This window comes from Hirundo rustica, chromosome 3 (assembly GCF_015227805.2).
Source record: "Hirundo rustica isolate bHirRus1 chromosome 3, bHirRus1.pri.v3, whole genome shotgun sequence".
Classification (NCBI taxonomy): domain Eukaryota; kingdom Metazoa; phylum Chordata; class Aves; order Passeriformes; family Hirundinidae; genus Hirundo; species Hirundo rustica.
In genome coordinates, this window is record NC_053452.1 from 116,078,689 (window position 1) to 116,094,120 (window position 15,432).

The following is a 15,432-nucleotide window of genomic DNA, read 5'->3' on the forward strand; positions in this document are numbered from 1 at the left end:
AAACTAAGAGCAGTATTGGTGCTCTCAGAGCTCCCCACCTGCCCTTCCATCCCCATCCCAGCTCCACCCAGCCAGGCACCCCAGCCCTGTCCCCCTCCATCACCAGCCCTGTCTTTCCCAGCGTGTGCAGCAGACAGACCCCACTGGACAATTCCTGCTCCGCTTTACAGTCACACCCCAGCACCAGCAGCTCTCCTCGGGCCCCTGCAGGGTGTCAGAAAGTAGAAAAGATTGATCAAATTCCTTGATTTTCTATCTTTTGCTGCCGAAGTTCAATATAATTTTGACCTCTTGAGAATATCTAGTCAGTATTTCTCCTGTGTGCCAAGCCAGAGTAAAGGAACCTCAGTTTATTCCTCCCATGTAAATGTTCTGGATGTTACACAGGGTCAGCGCACCCTTAGTCCCAACTGGTGCAGCCTGGGAGAGCTGCTGCATCCCGGTGTCACTGGAAGGCACGGCTTCTAAGAATTGCTCAGGTTGGAAAAGAGCTTTAAGCAATTTGTGCTTCTCCCTAGAGCAGGGCCTACAAGGAAGGAGGTGCCAGACGATCCCACTAAGGGAGATTTTGGCCAAAGGATCCTGGCAGAGACAGGGAAAGGTGCAGAGAAGTGTTTGGTTGTACTGCAGAGGGAGCTGGGACAGCTGGCACAGGTGAAGGCAGCAGGTGAGGGATGCTGCAGCCTCCTGACACCCCAGCCCAGGCCTGAGGCCACCCCCCCTTGCTGCATTGGGTCCTCTGCACTGCACCCAGCTGTGGGCACTGGGTCCCCCCCACTCACTCCAGCAGCTGCACTGGGATATTCCCCATGCAGCCCAGGAGGTGACACCATGGCCAGGGTCACCTTCACTGCCAGTCTGCCTCCAGGAGCCGGCCCAAATCCCCTCCCAACCCTTGTGTCCCCAGTCCCTGGCACTCAGCCCTTGCAGCACACGCTCACACGGCCCAGCTCTGGCTCCTGTCACTGGCTCCAGGTCTGCTTGGTCAGGGTTGGGCTTGGCAGGGTTTGTGCCCGTTCCACTTTTGTCCTGCAGCTTCCCAGCTGAGCACCTCCACAGCACAGACCTCGATGGGATCAACCTTCTCAGCCCTCCATGTGTGTGACAGGCCAGGCTTGGTTCCCAGCGCTGCCTCCCTTGGCACCTGCCACTGACATTGGTTTCCCTGGATGTTGTGGTTTGGGGCTTCCTGCCCTCTCTGCTCTCCCTGCAGACAGTGAAGCTGCTCCTGGAGCAGAGACCCTGAATGGAGCAGAGCCTCTGCTGCCACACTCCCTGCCCCAGTGCCACCCCCTGTCCCCTGCCCATCTGCAGCGCACAGAGCTCGAGTCACCCCCAGCCACACCCTGTGGCTGCCCTGAACACAAAGGAGACACAGAGCAGTGCAGTCCAAATCAACTCCTTTATTAGCAGAGCCTGCAGGGGATGAGGCTGAAGCAGCCCTTCAGCCAGCTCTCCAGGAGGGCTTGGCCCTTGCATTGCCAGCAGGGTTGCAGCACCTGCACAGCAAAAGCCCCCACAGCTCCCTGGGGCAGAGACAGCTGGTGCCACCTTCTCCAGAGCACAGCTCTGGTGCCACCAGCCTGCCTGGACAGCACCAGCACTGGCTCCAGGGCTGCTGCAGAAGGTGCTGGCAGACAGGAATCTCCACATGGGGCATTCCAAAGGCTTTTGCTCAGCTGCGAGGCCAAGGACAGGAGCAGCTCCTGCCAGGGCTGAGGGCTGGAGGGAAGGGCAGCAGCCCCAGGCACCTGAGCAGGAGCAGCTGCCCTGGACAGAGACACAGCACCTCCGAGACAGGGAGTGAAAGCACTGCCTGAGCCCCAGGGCAGTCGTGTCACTGCTTTCCAGAGCCCGGAGGCACAGCAGCTCCTGCCTGGAGAACAGCCTCAGTTGATCCAGGAGGCTGCAATGAGAGAGAGAAGGATGATGCCCAAAAGCCAAGCAGCCCAGCTTGCAGCCAGCATGGAGCTGTCCTCAGGTCCTGCAGCCCTTTCTCCAAGCAGGACACCTCCTTGCTGCAGGAAAACTGCCTTTGGGGCACTGTCCCTTCTTGTCTCACAGCAGCTGATCCAAGTTGGCCTTGGAGTGCTGCCTTTGCCCTTGCCCTGGCCCTTGGGCTCAGGCTTGGCCACGAGGTCAATCATCCCAAGGAGTGGGTTTGGTTTGGCTCTAGGAGAAAGCAGAGGGAAATGTTTATGGCCAGAAGGCAAGAGGATACAGGGTTTCTCCTGAAGGGAGGTGGTTGCTGAGCAATAGCCGCAGTAATGTGCCTTATTTCACCAAAATTGGGAGCATTTGGATACCGTTGTCTTCATTGGGCTTGAGGTTGTCATCACTGTAACTGCATTTTGTGGGGATCCTTGTACAAAGTTCTCCGAAGCAGCCAAGATCTTAAGGTTCGTCTTTCCCGTGAAAATGGCCTGTCCAGCTCAGACAGTACTTGCTGCTTCGTAATTCTCTGCCAGGCCTCAGGGATTTCTCCTTTACCCTGAAATTTCCCATTGTACAAAGCTTCCAGCTGTGTCCTGAAATGAGACACAAACCATTTCCAGTATGCCTGCATGGATGAATCAGGGAGAATGTTCCAAGTGGCAAAACGGGGTCCTGCATCACGGTATTTCTTGTATGGGATCAAATCACTGTCACCAACTTTGAATAAGCCATCACTTGCAACGAGGCTGGAACAAATATCAATGACCAGGTGGTCCGTCTCACTCCACTTGGCTCCCACAAACGCTCGTGGGCGATGGAAGACCAGATGATGGTCTCCATCATGTCCCTGCATGGTGTTTGTGCAGAGAGCCCCACAAAAGGGACACTGTTCCCAGCACCCCGAAAAGTGCTCTGCTAAGATGGTGTGAGGCTGTGTTGAAAATGAGCTCATATCAGCATCAGCAAATTCATTCTTGAGCCTGACCCTCAGGTCACCCAGAGCTTCTGCCATGGCACTGCTCAGGAACTCAATGTCTGTGACCTCCTGGTGCTCGATGCCCCTCAGGTCACTTCTGGGCAAGCTGATCACCTCTGTCAGTTCCCTGCAAAATTCATCCAGCCAAAGAGAGACTTTATCCTCTCTGTCTTTTCTGTCTTTGACAATTTGGGTTGATGAAGAAACAGCTGACAGGATGTTTCGACAGAGAAGATTAAGGGAGGAATCTAAAAACCTCTCAAGCCTCCCACTCCCATCTAAACAGTGACTCTTCACTTGTATCTCAAAGTAAAACTGAAAGAACTCTCTTGGAAATCTAAGGTACTGCTTGAAATACTCAAAATTTTCTTTTTCTGCCAGGTATCTCAAGATGCAAACTTCCAGATTGGCTCTGTTGCCCCTGAAATCTGGGAATCTGCCCTGCATGTCCTCAGCAATGTCTTTAGCCGTCCTCTCATAGGCCTCCTGGTAAAGAGCTGGTTCAATCTTGTCACAAAGGAAACCAGCAAAAGTTGTGATCGAAGTGGCTCCTTGGCAGGAAATCCGGAAACATTGGAAGAAATCTTCTCTCTTGCTGTTCAGGTACACGACTGGGTCATTTGCCTTTTGGAATGCGTCGTGTATGACTTTAAACCTTTCTGCTGCCATTTTGCAGAGATACAGAGACAAATCAATGCAGTACTCTCTGTTAAAAGTACATTTTGAATCGCAGGGAACAGAGTTCAACCCTTCTTGGACTTCATTGAGTATTTCATGGATAAAACTTCGACTGTAATCACGTTTCTCCTGTTCCTTCTTATCAATGTTAGCCCTCACACCTGCGATGATGTTGTTTGTGATGTATTGAAAGCTGATCACATCAGCATTGGAAATGTTCCAATGATCTTGGCTAAAGCCTAAATACTCTTTCTTTGTCATGTGTTTCTCCTTGTCAAAAGAAAATCCTCTGCCTTTGGGAAATGACCTGATCCGTTCATGGAAACCCGGCTCCTTAAAGTGCCCTAGAAGGACATCATCAATTTCCGCATCAATATCCACCCGTTCTGGAGGACGAGCAGCACGGGAGACTTCTGCAATCCACTTGTTCCAGACAAGAGTAAAGTTGTCCTTCAGTTCTCTCTCACTGAGGCTCTTCCCTTTCAGAGTCACAGCCAGCTCCCTACTCCTTCTCAGGAGCTCATCTTCATATTCCAACTTTCTGGCATCCAGTTTCCTCTGCTCCTTCTGTAGCTCAATAAGATTCTCACATTTCTTTTTCGTTTCATGAAGAAGAGCCTCTTTTAGATCGTTCAGCTTCAGCTCTATGCTTGATTTCCACTGCACCAGTATCTCACTGTCTTTGTCTTCCCTGAAATACTTTCCCACTTTTTTCTCAATGGCATCACTTGTCTCTTGCACCAGCCCTTCAAGCTCTTCTCTGGTGACATTCTGCAAGTCCCCATTGCGAATTCTGTTGTCCAGTCTCATCTGTAGGTCTAAGATGTGACTCCGCAGCTTCCAGGTCCACTGACTAAAGGCACTTTCCAGTCTCCTGTACACAGCAATCTCCAGGGAATTCTTGAAGCTGAAAACAAAGTTTTCATTCAGCAAAGCATTCCAGAGGTCACCAATACGATCTTTCAGGCTCGAGAGCCTCAAAATGCTTCGCTGTGACTGCTTCTGGGCAGCCTGGAGGATTTTACTCTTTAGTTGCTGGACGTTCTGGCTGTAGCTGGGGTTGGGTGGTGCCATTGGGGGGTTTCCTTCCCACAGGTGAGCAAAGTAGTGAATGTGGGTGTTCACATCAAAGCCAATGACATCGCTGAAGGAGGAGATGTCACAGAATTCCTGCTGAGCTGCTACCACGGTCATTTCATCCAGCTTTTCCTGCAAACGCCTTTGTCCTTCTGTATTCTGCTCCTGGGCAGTTGCTTCTCCCACATTTTGGTGGACAAAGATGCAGCTTGGGGAAAGATTGACTTTCTTCATCCTCAGGAAAGCCTGCACAGCGATCTGCAGAACATCTTGCATTTCTGATGGATTTTCTCCAAAGATATTGATCACGGTCAAGTTGCCAACACCAATGACAAAGGTGGCCAGCTCGTTGTCATGGTTCAGGGACTGTTTATTGGCCATCTCGATGGCACGAAGTCCCTCTGTGTCAACCACCAGCACAAAATCAAAGCCCAAGTCTTGCTGCAGCTCCTCGCCCACTGGGATGAGCTGCATAAAGGCTCCGCGGGTGCATCTCCCCGCGCTGACGTTGAACTGCAGCCCAAACATGGCATTCAGCAGGGTGGATTTGCCGGTGCTCTGGATGCCCAGCACGGAGAGCACAAACACTCGTTTGTCCCCCAGCCTCTCAATTAAGCTGTCAAAGATTGCTCCCACCCATTGCAAGGGCAGGTAAGAAGCATCCCCATCCATGAGCTCCATGGGATACCCCAAAACCATCAGCTCTGCTGCAATTTCCGGCAGCTTGTCAAAATTGTAATTCTTTGTCTCCATTAATTCCAGAGCTTCATAAATCTGCCCTGCTTCTCTCAGAAGGTGCTGCAGGCCGATGGATGAATCACTGAGTTCATCAGAGATGGAATGCAGCTGATTCCGCAACTGAGCATTCACACTGTTGTTTTCCTGGTTTTTCTTTCCTGTCCGGATTTCAGACCATAACTTGTGATAGTCTCTCCTCAGTTCTTCAAGGCGACCACAGAACAGCTCATCCATAAAGACCTTCATCCACTGCAGGAAATATTTCTTGGTATCTGCTGGCTGGGCCTGGAGAAAGCCAAGGAATGATTTCATCAGTGGGTTGAGAGGAAAAGCTTGCTCAAGTTGCTTTCTTCTTATTGCATTCTTCTCATATTCAATTTGGCTGCGATGATGCTCAATGCTCTTGTTCCCCTTCTCCTGCAAGCGAGTGAGTTCCTTGTCCTTTTTGCACCACTGGTACCACAGTTTTCCTTGAAGCGGCAGCAGCTGGGATTTGATCTCAGACAGCTTCTCTTTCTTCAGAAGGTCCACCAGCTCCTTTGCCTTTGCTTTGGCTGTCACACATGCAGGTTGATCTGCATCCACTATGAATCCGTGCTGGCGAGCTTTGTCCACAGAGGCATTCAAGCTGAAATGCGAACTAGACCCTTCCAGAAGATTCCGAATTATTTTAGTCAGCTGGATCACCAGTTCTGCTTCGTTTCTGTTCTTGATCCCTATTTTTAATTTTTTACTCCTTCTGACAGTGGCAACATTCTCCTTTTCTGCAAGGAGACAAATCAATGGCCGTGGTGACTGCAACAGGTCCTGCAAAAGCTTTTTCCCCCTGATGTCCATGTGCCCTGAATCAGACACAAGAGCCACGTTGACAGCAGATATCTCCTGCAGGAACTGCAGCTGTGCTCCGTGATCCCTGGCATCTCCATGCAGGTTGCAGAAAGCCACGCAGCGCTCAAAGGTGTCATCGGGGCTTCCACGGGGGCAGTACCAGGCGATCTCCACCACCCCTTCCATCAGCAAACGCTCTCTGGTGCTGCCTCTGCACTGGCGGTGGAAGAAAGTGTCGTGTTTGCGTTTGCTCAGCAGAGCGTTCAGGAGCTGAGACTTGGAAGAGGAGGCCGAGCTGCCAATGCGGATGAAGGACACGAAGGGTGTCTGTGCCTGAAAGATGAGTTTGTTGTTGTAACTCTTTGCTCCGGCCTCCTTTCCTGACTTCTCCGCCTCTTTCCAGCTCCTTTGGATTTGGCTGAGGGCGTAGAGCAGGAACTCGATGCGTGAAGTGCACGGGTTGGGCACCAGCAGAGGCAGCGCCAGTTGGCAGAAGGCCAGCTTGGTTGCAAGGGTCTGTCTGAGGAAATCATCAGCACAATGGAAAATGGCCATCTGCAGGTCCATGGGGTGCACATGGCCGTCCCTGTTTGCACCTTCAGGGGCTGCTTCCTCCAAATCAAGAAAGTTTTCAAAGGACTCTGATGGTTCATCCTCTTGCTCTGTACTTTCTGACATGGATTCTAGGCCTGGGTTGTTCTGATCCCAGCAAGTCAGGTACCTCACCTGGTAATCCCCAATTAACAGCTTTTGCAGGAAGTAACATGGCAGTTCTGTGTCCTTGCTGGGCTGGCTGTCCTGCAGAGATATCTTGCAGATGGTGTAGAAATCTCCCATCCCCATGTTTCTTGGATAGTGACTTTCGAGTCCAAGGCGCTTGAGCAACTGCAGGAACTCCTGGTTTGCAGTGGCTTCATCAGATTTGGATTGGCTGCTGTCTAACTTGGAATGGGATTGAATGGGGTGCTGAGGTGTTTGAAAAGTATCTTCCAGGTCTCTGAGTATGTTCTGCATCCTCTGTTCATCCAATTTCTCATCCAAGCACCCACTGATCAAGGACCGCAAGTCCCGTTCCAGCCTCTCCCAGTCTGTGCCTCCACTGTGCTTTTGGAGGAGATTCTTTATCCGTGGGGACCACAAGCCTTTCATGTGATCTTCCATGAAAACTAATCGCTCCCTCTTCTGCTCAGGGGACAGCTCTTGACTTTCGGGTGTCACAGTCAGACCCAACAGCAGAAGGGAGGCCTCAGCTCTGTCGGCATCTTGCTCCTTCAGGTTCACGTACTCCTCATGTGCCGCTGCCATTTCCTTGGCCATGTACTGAATTTCTGGGTGTCCAAGGAGGTGCTGGAAAGTGCTGCTTTCCACCTGGTACCCTGTGCTGCTCGCAATCAAGAGCACCAACAGTTCCATGTCCTTCTGAGCCCGTTCCTGGAGAGACTGGAGGAAGGAATAAATGGCGAGGCTGCTGGTCAGGGTGGCTTCTATCTTTGCTTCATGAACGGCAGAAGCAGAGCTTGCTGGTGCATAGGTGACAGCATGGATGTGCTCCTTCATTTGCTGCAGTGTTTTGATGAGGTCTCCAAGCTCAGAGACTATGGGAGAGCTGGGAAGTTGGTGCCCCGTCTGGAAGATCCATTGCATAATGAAGGAAGCCTCAGGGAAGTCCTTGACAGCGTAGATATGAGGATCCAGGAGGCTTCTCAACATTACCTTGATGGAGCTGGTGTTTTCTGGAGGTGACTCCTGGCAGCTGCGCACGGTGTTCACCAGGAAGTCCTGCAGGGCTTTGTCTGACAGGCACACGTTGATCCACACACTGGGGTTCCTGGTTCTTGCATTCAGATCATCTTTTAGCTCCATCAGCCTGAGCAGCTTTTTTTCATCCACTGTCACCTCCCAGGTCTTCACAGTCCCCATGAAATCTCTGGCCTCTTGCACTGCAATATCTATTTCCTTCCCAAAAATGGTGCCTATGCTCTGTTTTGTCAGCTCTTTGTATGCATCCCTGAGGGCTCTGCTCATCTGACCCACGGACTTAAAATCCCTGCTGTGATTGTACAGGATGACATCCCACACTGGGACCAGCTCAAAGCCACGGTCGATAACGCACCACGTTGTGTTATCAGACACGAGCCCCGTTTTCCACTGAGGAAGAGAAGCTGTGTCTGGTGGGCCCCCTGTGTTGACCACCGAGAGATGAATTCCTGTCTGGGAACTGTCTCCAGCTTTACCCAGGACAGAAGCCTTTGAGCTGGATTTAGAAACATCCAGGGGCCCCGCAGCATTTGCCAGGAAGCCTCCATAGTTCATCCTGACAAAGCTGTTCAGTGTTTCAGACGTTTGTCGCTTCATCTCTTCCCTCTGCTCGGCTTGGAATCCTTCTGTGGATGCCTTCCACCAGAATATCCCTCCAAAGTGAAGGGGACCCTGGTTTATGTGGGACCCAAACCTGCTGAACAACCTCTCACACCTCTCCAGCAGGGGGGCCTTGTCTTCTTGAGTGAAGCACAAAAGCTGCTCCATGTCTTGCAGCTCCTGCAGAGCTGCATCCGAGAGGCGAAGCTGATGTCTTTGGAAGTAGCAGGAGGCCAGGGGGATGTACTGGTACATGGTGGTGCAAAAGTAACTCTGCTCGGAGTGCGACTGGTGGGTGTCCTGTGACTGTGAGGAGCTGCTGTGATCTACACCTGCTCCCAGATTAATCCCCCAGAATCCGGCTTTGGCAGAAACGCTCATGCTGAACCCCAGCTGCTCCATGGACTTGGTGAAAGTGGATTCTGCTGCAGAGGAGGAGAACTCCTTCCTCTCAAGCAGCGATCCTTGCTCCGGACCAGTGAGCTGGAATCCCTCAGGAACCCTGAGGAGCTGCTCTCGCGTTGCCAGCACATCTTCAGGTCTGCTGGTTCTGTAGATGCCCTGCAGGGCCAGTCCCCCCGACGCCCGCCTCAGCACCTCTGTGTCAGGGATGTTCTCCATCCTGACTGCTGACAAATCCTGCTGCTCCAGCTGCTTCTGCATGCTCTCCAGCATATCCGCCAAGGGTTTCTTTGGTGGTGCCCAGAACTCCTTGGGAATCTCCATGGCTTGCCACAGAGTCTCTGCTTTCTTCCTTATAGCCTCCTGGCTTTGGTTACCGCTGTTGAGCATTTCAGTCAGATCCTTCAGGGCTTGTTTGGCCTTTTCTTGTCTTTGCTTTGTCTTCTCCAAGTGCTCCTTCTGCACCTCTTTAGTGGTTGTTTTCTCATCTGGTATTTTCAGGACTTTCTGGAGTGCCTTTTTCTCCCAGGGGTGTTGTACCTCACACTCCAGCCTGAGGTAGTCTTTATATTCCAGATGTTGCAGGGCTTCTCTGCACTCGATTCCCAGGATCTGTGATGTTTTGGGCAGCCAGTATCCAGCATCCAATCTCTCCTTCTCTAATTCCTCTTCCAGGAGCTGTGCCTTTGCATCCCCCTCTTGTGTGTCCTCCTGTGAAGCCATGCCTGTGGAGGGAGAAAAAAGACTTTCCCTAAGGTGTTGTCAGAGGCTCCATTCTCCTGGCAGAGGCTCTGCAGCAGCTGCAGCCCTGGGGATTGCTCCCACCTGGCTGCTGGAGCCCAGCCTGGGATGGCACAAGAGCCAGGGTCTCCTTCCCAGCACAGTGGATGCGCCTGTTGCTTTCCTGTTTGCAGGATCAACCCTGAAATTGAGTGTTTATCCCAGAGAGAGCAGAGACAGCACAGACACAGAGAGACACAAACACAGACACACGCAGACACACACAGACACACACACAGTCTCTCTCAGCCACACAGCCTGCACTGGACAAGGTGGTGCCTTCACCATCACCCACATCCTCCCAGCAGAACTGCCCAGTTCCCAAGTGCAGACAGCCAGGGGCATTCCTGGCTCCCTGGAGCACTGGCACAGCCCCTGTGCCCATCCAACAGCCCTGCCTGCATCCTGCACCCTCTGCCCAGCCCCACACCTGCCCTGCTCACTGCCTGGCCCAGCCTGCTGCTCCCAGCACACGGAGGCAGTGCTCACACACTGCCCCCATGGGCACCCCACACTCCCCAGACACACTCCCCCCATGCCCAGCACGGCCACACGGGCTCTGAGCTGTGCTCCTGCTCCAGCTGCCAGCACAGCCCCTCCCTCGCCCCACTCACGCCTCTTGCCAGGAGCTGCTTCCTGGCACACTCAGGGGGCCCAGCTCAGTGCTGGGGCAAAATCCACCTTGTCCCTGGCCACAGCTGGGCCTGGGCATCCTGGTGGCCCATCAGGAGTGACTGGAGACTTTGGGTGCCCACTCAGAGAGGTGCCCTCTGTGACCTGCTGCTCATTAGCACAGATGGTCTCATCAGCCAGGTGCCCATTGGTGGCCATCTGGGCCACAGCCACCATGGAGACACTGAGCTTAAAATCTCTGGTGACAGCAGGTAAAGTGCCAGAAAACCTTCAACTCTGGCTGTAGGAAAAGCAGAGTTCAGGCTGCTCAGGGGCATGTTACACAGGGCCCATGGGAAACAGGTCTGAAGGGTGCTGGGGTCCATCAGTGCTGGTCACTTTTGACTGAAAAACCCCTGAAGGACAAGTCAGTCATGGGTCACAACCAGTACAGGCTCAGGAGGAAGAAGTCCTTCTTGTCACACTGAATTTCCTTTTATAACACATTAACTCACAGAGCTGATCAAGGATAACCAGTTACCATGAGCTTTTTGCATTTCAGTAAAGCTTTCAGTCCTGCCTCTCCCAGGATCCCTGTGTGGCCCTTCTGAAGTACTAAGGCCGGAGGAACCGGCCCTGACTGAGGCCAGAACAACAGGCCTTGAGCCAAAGTTGACCTCTAGATGAACCTTCAACCCAATCTTTATATATATTCATAATTAACAAAGTATCAATAGCAATATGATCTATGTGACTGTTCCTTGACAAAAACATGCATTTACTTTTCCATATTTGGAAAAATGGACACATGGCCTTGATTGGGGCTGTAGGATCAAAGCCAACTCCCTTGGTTCCCCCTTCATCCCTGGCCTGGCTCCAGGAATAACCCAAGAGCAGAATGAAACCAGATGTTCCTGCACTGGAAGAGGTGTCAGCTTGTTTATTCAATGTTATAAAAGCTGGGCTCTCTCACAGCAAGGCTGGAGCCTCTCTGCCTTCAGCCGGAAGCACCACAGGAATTGCCAGTTTATACCAGGAGGGCCTCCCCAGCTGATGTGTGTGTCTGGAGGATGGTAAAGTCTAAGGGTAACTGGTGATGAATCTTTCTTAATCACTACAGGAAATCTTTGCAGTAATAATCGAATGCGTTGGTGAACTCATCCCTTTGTGATTCTTTGCAGTTCTGCATTACAGTAAATTTCACCTTAAGTTGGGGTCTTAGGTTACAATGTAAGATGTGCCCAAAGTATGTTTTCTATCACCATCTACATGAGCTGTTGAAGCTAGGTTGGGCAGTGTTTTCCTTACCCCCTCCCTCCAGACTATCTTCTGTTAATGGCCCATCAATGCCCTGCTGCCTGACTCACAGATAACTCCCTCCAGGAGCTATCTCTGTTTAATGGGCAATCAAGAACCCATTGCAAAACTCACAGAATGATCTCAGTCCATGGTGAGATTCTCAACCCAGGGGGAGGAGCCAAGCATTCCCACCTGGATATAATCTGGGATTTGGGACAGCACAGGGAGCCCTTACCCACTGGATTCCCAGAAAATAAGAGCTACCAAAACTTTCTACAGGATTACTGCTTCAACAAGACCACTTCATCTGGACTGATTCGGTCTGTGATCTTTTGTACTATTGCATTAATTTTATTTTATTTTACTTTTTTTTTCGCCTCCTATTAAATTGTTTTTCTGACTTAGAGTCTCTCACTGGTTTTGCCTTCAAGCCAGCACAGTTGTGTTTGTGTCTTTTCTGCAGACTCTGCCCCTTGGCAAAACACCTTTGAAGTCAGGCCATTCCATGATTCCATGTTCTCATGCTAGCAGAGCTGGCGCTCTCATTGCACAGGTGCCTTTAGAGCTTTGGGGGTTGTGACGCTGTCACACAACCCTGAAAATTGTCCCAGTGTCCATTCAGCTGGATACTGGAGAGATTTGTTCCATGCATAAAACCTTCCAGAGCACTCAGCTTCCACCCCACCAAGGCCACGAGACACTTACCAGCACAGGTATTGATGCCGGGGAGTTGAACTCAGGATCTGAGGGCTCCTGCACCCTTCCAGAGCCTTCAGGGGCAGCTTTCCCTCAGGAATCCTTGCAGATTTGGGCAATCTGTGCAAGGGCTGTGGGCTCTGATTCCCCTCACCCACCTCACAGCAGATGCTCCAGTTGGTCCAACAAGAAGATGAGTGGGAAGAAAAGGCCTGAAATCCTAAAGGAAAAGACCAGACTGTCAGGAGAACCCACCCATCAATGTGGAGGATTTATTCCAGGGAGAACTGGAGGCCAACCCGTCTCCTCCACCAGGGATTGCCCAGGCAGCAAAGACTCCTCAGGGCTCTTCTGGGGAGGTGACCAGAGCAGGGTTTCACCTGGGACCTATATCCATGTTCCCTCACCAGAAGGAAGCTGGCCATGCTGGAGACGTGGGACACAGCAAAGCCCCTGAAGGTCAACAAGGCCAAGTGCAGGTGCTGTCCCTGGGTCTGGGCAATGCCAGGCACAGACACAAGCTGGGAAGAGAATGGATTGAGAGCAGCCCTGAGGAGAAGGACTTGAGGGTGCTGATGGGTGAGAGGCTGTCCTGGGAACATCTGTGCTCTCGGGGCAGCAGACAAGGTGTGGAGGGGCCAGAGCCAGGGGAACAGCACTGACAATGGGACAGCACGGGCCCTGTCCCACCACTGCCCACATCACACAGCTGCTGCTGGGGGCAAGCTCAGGGCCTTGGAGAGGGGAGAGAAGCAGCGCAGGGCTTGGATCCCAGTAGCCACTGAGCCCCACCTGCAGGTTGTGTACTCCCACCAGCAGGATGGGGACAGGAGGGGGACAGCAGAAGCAGGAAAAGCCACTGGCTCAAGATAAGAGCAGTTCAACCACAGAGGAAAGCTGGACGTGCTGGGAGAGCACAGGAGGGACTTTAGACACCAATTGTTTTCTTTGGGCACATGTCCAACTGCTCCCTGGGCCGCAGAGCCTCAGTGCAGGATGGCTGCTCAGGAAGGGAACTGCTGGCTGAGGGTCACTGCTGCAGCTTGTCCACTTGAGCCACTTGTCCCAGCCCTGTCCTCTCCCAAATTCTCTCCCAATGGAGCACTCGCAGCACGGCTTCCGTCGCTGGAGTCAGAGACTGCCCTGCACAACATTAACTCCAGCCCTGCCACACCCTGAACCTGCCCCCAGGCACCCCTGGCAGTCCCTGCACGGCTTCCCATTGCTGCAGGAATAGGGGAAAAGCCCCATGTGACAGTGTCAGTGCCCGCAGAGAGGCACTAAGCACATTCAGGGCATAACTCAGGATCGAGCTCCTCCTTGGAAGCTATAGAGGGAAACAGCAAGGCTGGCAGCAGGACGTGCCATGGGAATGCTGGCACCCCGTTTCATGGGAACAGCACCCGAGAGCTTTTTCCCCAGACCTGACCAGGGAAAGGGGCTCTGGAGGCGCTGATGCCTTTGAGGGGCTGCCCCAGGAACCAGAGCTCTCTGAGTGGTGACGCTTAGACTGTGAGAGAGGAGAATCCCACCCTCCCTGCACGGGTAGGAAATGGAATGATCCCCTATGGCTCCTGCCATCAGCAGAGCGCAGCCATCCGACCCCACCGCGGGGCTGGGGGTGCCCGAGCCGGGCACGGGCTGGCGGCATGGAAGGGGCTCCGCAAGGGCTCTGTGCCCGGCCAGCCCCGCTGCCAGCTCTCAGGCAAGGCTTTGCTCCTCTGCAGACTTCGCTCTGCCCCTCCATCCGCCCGCATCCCTCCTCCTTCCCTCGCCGCTCCGCTCCCACCCCTCTGACCCCGGCCCCCGCTCCCAGCTCAGCCCCGCAGCGCACACGGCTCCCCCGAGCTGCCCCAAAGCGGCTGCCAGGAAAGGTGGCTTCCTGCAGCCCACGGAGGAGCAGACACCGCCCGCCCGCTGCCCTCAGAGCCCTCTTCTCCTGCTCTGCCATCTCCCCAGCCCTGGCAAAACACCGGCAACAGGAGGCAGGAGCCCGACAAGATCCCGCTCCCTGCTGCTCCCGGCCCCACAGCTCATCCCCAGGGCCCTACCTTCTCCCTCCGTGCCCCGCAGCTCCTGGCACGGGATAAGCCCAGCACAGCCCTGGCTCTTTATGCAGCCCTGGCTCTTAACTGGGTGCGGCTTCACCTTTAACACAGGCAGCAGGGTCATTCCAGGAAAAGAGGCTTTTTACTGCAGCCGAACGTGAAAGTGAAACCACTCTTTCAGAGTCAGTTTATTTGAATTACACTCCTATTTCCTCACCAGGCGTGGTTTTAATTGCCTCACAGGACACTCTCAGCTCTTTGCACATATTTGACCCTGATCTGCTGTGCTGGTACCTGGAGGGCACGTGAGGCTCTCAGCCCTTCCTGGGGCTGGTGCTCCATCAGGAAAAGGAGCAGAGGGAGCACAGCAGCATTGTTATAGACATATTTGTGCACAAATCCATCTTCCATAAGTTTCTTTACGGTTACATCATGTAGAAGTTTTTCTTCAGCAGTGATAAAATTGTAGTGATTGTGGTGGTGCATTCTGCCACCTCCCTCCTTTTCCGGCTGCAGTGGGATCTGAGAAAATGCTTGTCAGGCCTTGAGAGCACCACCTGGGCTCAGCTCTTCCTGAGCTTATCAGAAACACTGTCTGCTCCCTGGAACTGCTCACAAGCTCCTGCTTTTCTTATGACCAGCCTTGGAAAATATTCCTCTGGCCTGAATGGCAGAAGCATCCCTGTTGTCTGTTGTCACACGTTCAAAGGAAGTGCTGACTGAAACTCTGGCCAGGATGAAACATTGTTATAACTGCAGCCCACTCTCCTCTGACCCTATAAACAGGGGTCCAAAATGAGCCCCTTCTGAGCTCTCCTGGAACCACAGTGGGCTGTGTGCAGCAATCTCCCTCTGAGGAGGGACACCTCTCAGAGCCAGCAAACCCTCATGATTGCTACGCCTGGAGGATCACCAAAACACGATGTGTCCTGGGCTGATGCCTTCACTCCTGGAGGCTCCATCCTTCCCCCACCGGGAGATACAAAGGCCTCCAAAGCGAGGATT

At 52.9% G+C, this 15,432-nt stretch overlaps 1 protein-coding gene across 1 annotated transcript; it reads right to left on the minus strand.

Annotated features, from left to right (window-relative positions):
- Window positions 1–1,385: 1,385 nt before the first annotated feature.
- Window positions 1,386–14,594, minus strand: LOC131378461 (interferon-induced very large GTPase 1-like). The gene is made up of 3 exons (XM_040060623.2): window positions 14,431–14,594; window positions 12,389–12,599; window positions 1,386–9,717 (listed from the first exon to the last, which is right to left on the minus strand). Exon 3 carries the CDS (start codon window positions 9,713–9,715, stop codon window positions 2,336–2,338), a length of 7,380 nt encoding a protein of 2,459 aa, XP_039916557.1. The 5' UTR covers window positions 9,716–9,717; window positions 12,389–12,599; window positions 14,431–14,594; the 3' UTR covers window positions 1,386–2,335.
- Between the last annotated feature and the right edge of the window lie 838 nt (window positions 14,595–15,432).

Coding starts and splice junctions, on each gene's coding strand:
- LOC131378461 (XM_040060623.2), bottom strand. CDS start 9,715: ATGGCTTCACAGGAGGACACACAAGAGGGGGATGCAAAGGCACAGCTC.